This window comes from Carlito syrichta, unplaced genomic scaffold (assembly GCF_000164805.1).
Source record: "Carlito syrichta isolate Samal-C Ts95f unplaced genomic scaffold, Tarsius_syrichta-2.0.1 Scaffold271031, whole genome shotgun sequence".
Lineage (NCBI taxonomy): Eukaryota > Metazoa > Chordata > Mammalia > Primates > Tarsiidae > Carlito > Carlito syrichta.
Genome location: NW_007215127.1, coordinates 64,203 through 66,716, shown reverse-complemented (window position 1 = coordinate 66,716; position 2,514 = coordinate 64,203). Strand labels below are relative to the sequence as shown.

Genomic DNA, 2,514 nt, shown 5'->3' with positions numbered 1-2,514 from the left:
AATTTTTGATTTATTGTAGAGATGAGGTCTCACCAAGTTGCCCAGGCGGGTCTCAAACCCACGGACTCAGGCAATTCACTCACCTCTGCCTCCCAAAGTGCGGGATTACAGACTGAGCCACCGAGCCCAGCCTCTCTCAGTATTTCCTAAGTGTCCCCTGCATGCCTGACACTATGTAGGCGCTAGGTCCTTGCCCCATAGAGTGTTCTGGCTTTCGCTATATTTGGAATTGTACAAAACAAAACAAAACCTTTGCATGGCTCCACGTCTACAAATCTCCAAGAGCTGCGTGGCAGCCTCTGTTTTTAAACAAAGCTGCCCTCTGAAGGCCCGCATTAATGACAGGCTGGGGTGAACCAGGCAGCATGGTGGGAGCAGGAAGGGAGGGACGCTGGCCCGTGGTCCTAGCTGCAGGTGGAAGCTTGGTTATTCCTGTCCCTGGCACCACTCAGCAATCTCTAGGTCACATCTGGCTCTGGAATTTGGCAGGCACATTCACCTGCCTATGCGGGTAAACCCTCCCTCCCTGAGCACATGGGTGGGGAAGACACTCACTGCAGAAAATGCTTCATGGTGACAACAGTCTAAGGTTGTTTTCTATTTTTTAAGTCACAACCGGCACACACCTTAGCACTTGTCAATCCCCATAGGCATGAATACCACTTGTCGATTTAACAACTACTATGATGACAGAAGGACATGAGATTCAAATGCAGCAGAAATGTTTGAGGCTAGACATAAGGTAGAACTTCCCACAGGCAGTTGGTAAGTGCTGGGAGAATCCAGAAGTGGGACTCTTCCCCAAGATCAGGTGCCTGTGTCATCCCTTCAGGCCCCACCTCCAGAGAAAGCAGCTTCTTCTGCCACCCAGTGAATTCACAGAAACTCTTTTTGAGAATATGCTAATGGTTGTGCCGGCCACCTATGGAAAACTGGGTTCTGGTGACAGAAATTAGTGCATCGAGATAATCTTTAACCTGTTTCCCTTCTCTCCCTGCTTCCACCTTCCTGTGCTTTATTAGGCCTCCCGCCGGCGCCTGAGGAGCGGAGCAACCCCTCCGGCCCCGGGTGCTGCCCAGCTGGCCTAGGCTGGCAGCCGCGCCATGGCCAGCACAGCCGTGCAGCTCCTGGGCTTCCTGCTCAGCTTCCTGGGCATGGTGGGCACGCTGATCACCACCATCCTGCCGCACTGGCGGAGGACAGCACACGTGGGCACCAACATCCTGACGGCCGTGTCCTACCTCAAGGGGCTATGGATGGAGTGTGTGTGGCACAGCACGGGCATCTACCAGTGCCAGATCTACCGCTCCCTGCTGGCACTGCCCCGCGATCTGCAGGCCGCCCGAGCCCTCATGGTCATCTCCTGCCTGCTCTCTGGCGTGGCCTGCGCCTGTGCGGTCATCGGCATGAAGTGCACGCGCTGTGCCAAGGGCACGCCCGCCAAGACCACCTTCGCCATCCTGGGTGGCGTCCTCTTCATCCTGGCCGGCCTCCTGTGCATGGTAGCCGTGTCCTGGACCACGAACGACGTGGTAGAGAACTTCTACAACCCACTGCTGCCCAGCAGCATGAAATTCGAGATTGGCCAGGCCCTGTACCTGGGCTTCATCTCCTCGTCCCTCTCGATCATTGGGGGCACCTTGCTCTGCCTGTCCTGCCAGGACGACGCACCCTACAGGCCCTACCAGGCCCAGGCCAGGGCCACCACCGCCACCGCGGCCACTGCCCCTGCTTACCAGCCACCGGCTGCCTTCAAGGACAACCGGGCCCCCTCAGTGACCTCAGCCTCACACAGTGGGTACAGGCTGAACGACTACGTGTGAGTCCCCAGGGCCTCCCCCTCCCCAGGGTGGCTGTCAGGGCCACTGGCCGCCCCTGCGGAACTGTGGACAGGGCCGCCCCCGGTTCCAGCACAAAGTTTACTTCGGGGCTATTTTTGAATCCAGTGAAATAATGTGAACATGAGGAATGTCCTTCCAACCCGGGGAATAAGGAGAAACTAAGAAGAGAAAGCACTCCATACCAAAGACTAAAATAAAACAAACCCCTTCCTGTTTTTGTATTTATTATATGTATTTATGTGGGTGATTTAATAGCAGCTTAATAAAAAGTAACTTGGGAGCTTGGTCAGTGGGATTTGTTTCTGACACAGGAATAAATCTTGTGGACGTGGCCGTTTGTGAAATGGACTATATTCATTTCTGTTTCCAGACTGTTCTTCCGTCTTCTAAGGAGCTGGTAACCATAGTCAGCACCTGTTGGGGCTTAGGGCTGCAAAGCCGTGCAGCCGTGCTGACCACCGTACCGTGGAGTTCTGACCCTTGGGGAATGGCCATGGTGCATGATGGGAGCATCTGAGGAGGCCTGAGCTAATATTCGTCCAAAAGATGCTTGAGCCACACTCACAAATAATAGATGCCTTGTCCCAGAGGCAAGACAGGAGGGAGAGAGTTTTCCTTAGAAAAAGACAGTTGCCATAAATTACAAAAGAAGGACAATGTCATCTTCCTCCTG

At 54.2% G+C, this 2,514-nt stretch overlaps 1 protein-coding gene across 1 annotated transcript in view; it reads left to right on the top strand.

Moving 5' to 3' along the window:
- CLDN14 (claudin 14) overlaps positions 1–2,185 on the top strand; it is a 52,381-nt gene extending 50,196 nt beyond the window's left edge. Inside the window, exon 2 of the mRNA XM_008052282.1 lies at positions 1,023–2,185. Within this exon, the coding sequence (XP_008050473.1) occupies positions 1,104–1,823 (720 nt within the window). The 5' untranslated portion in view covers positions 1,023–1,103 and the 3' untranslated portion in view covers positions 1,824–2,185. The remainder of the gene's footprint in view (positions 1–1,022) is intronic.
- Positions 2,186–2,514: the final 329 nt, after the last annotated feature.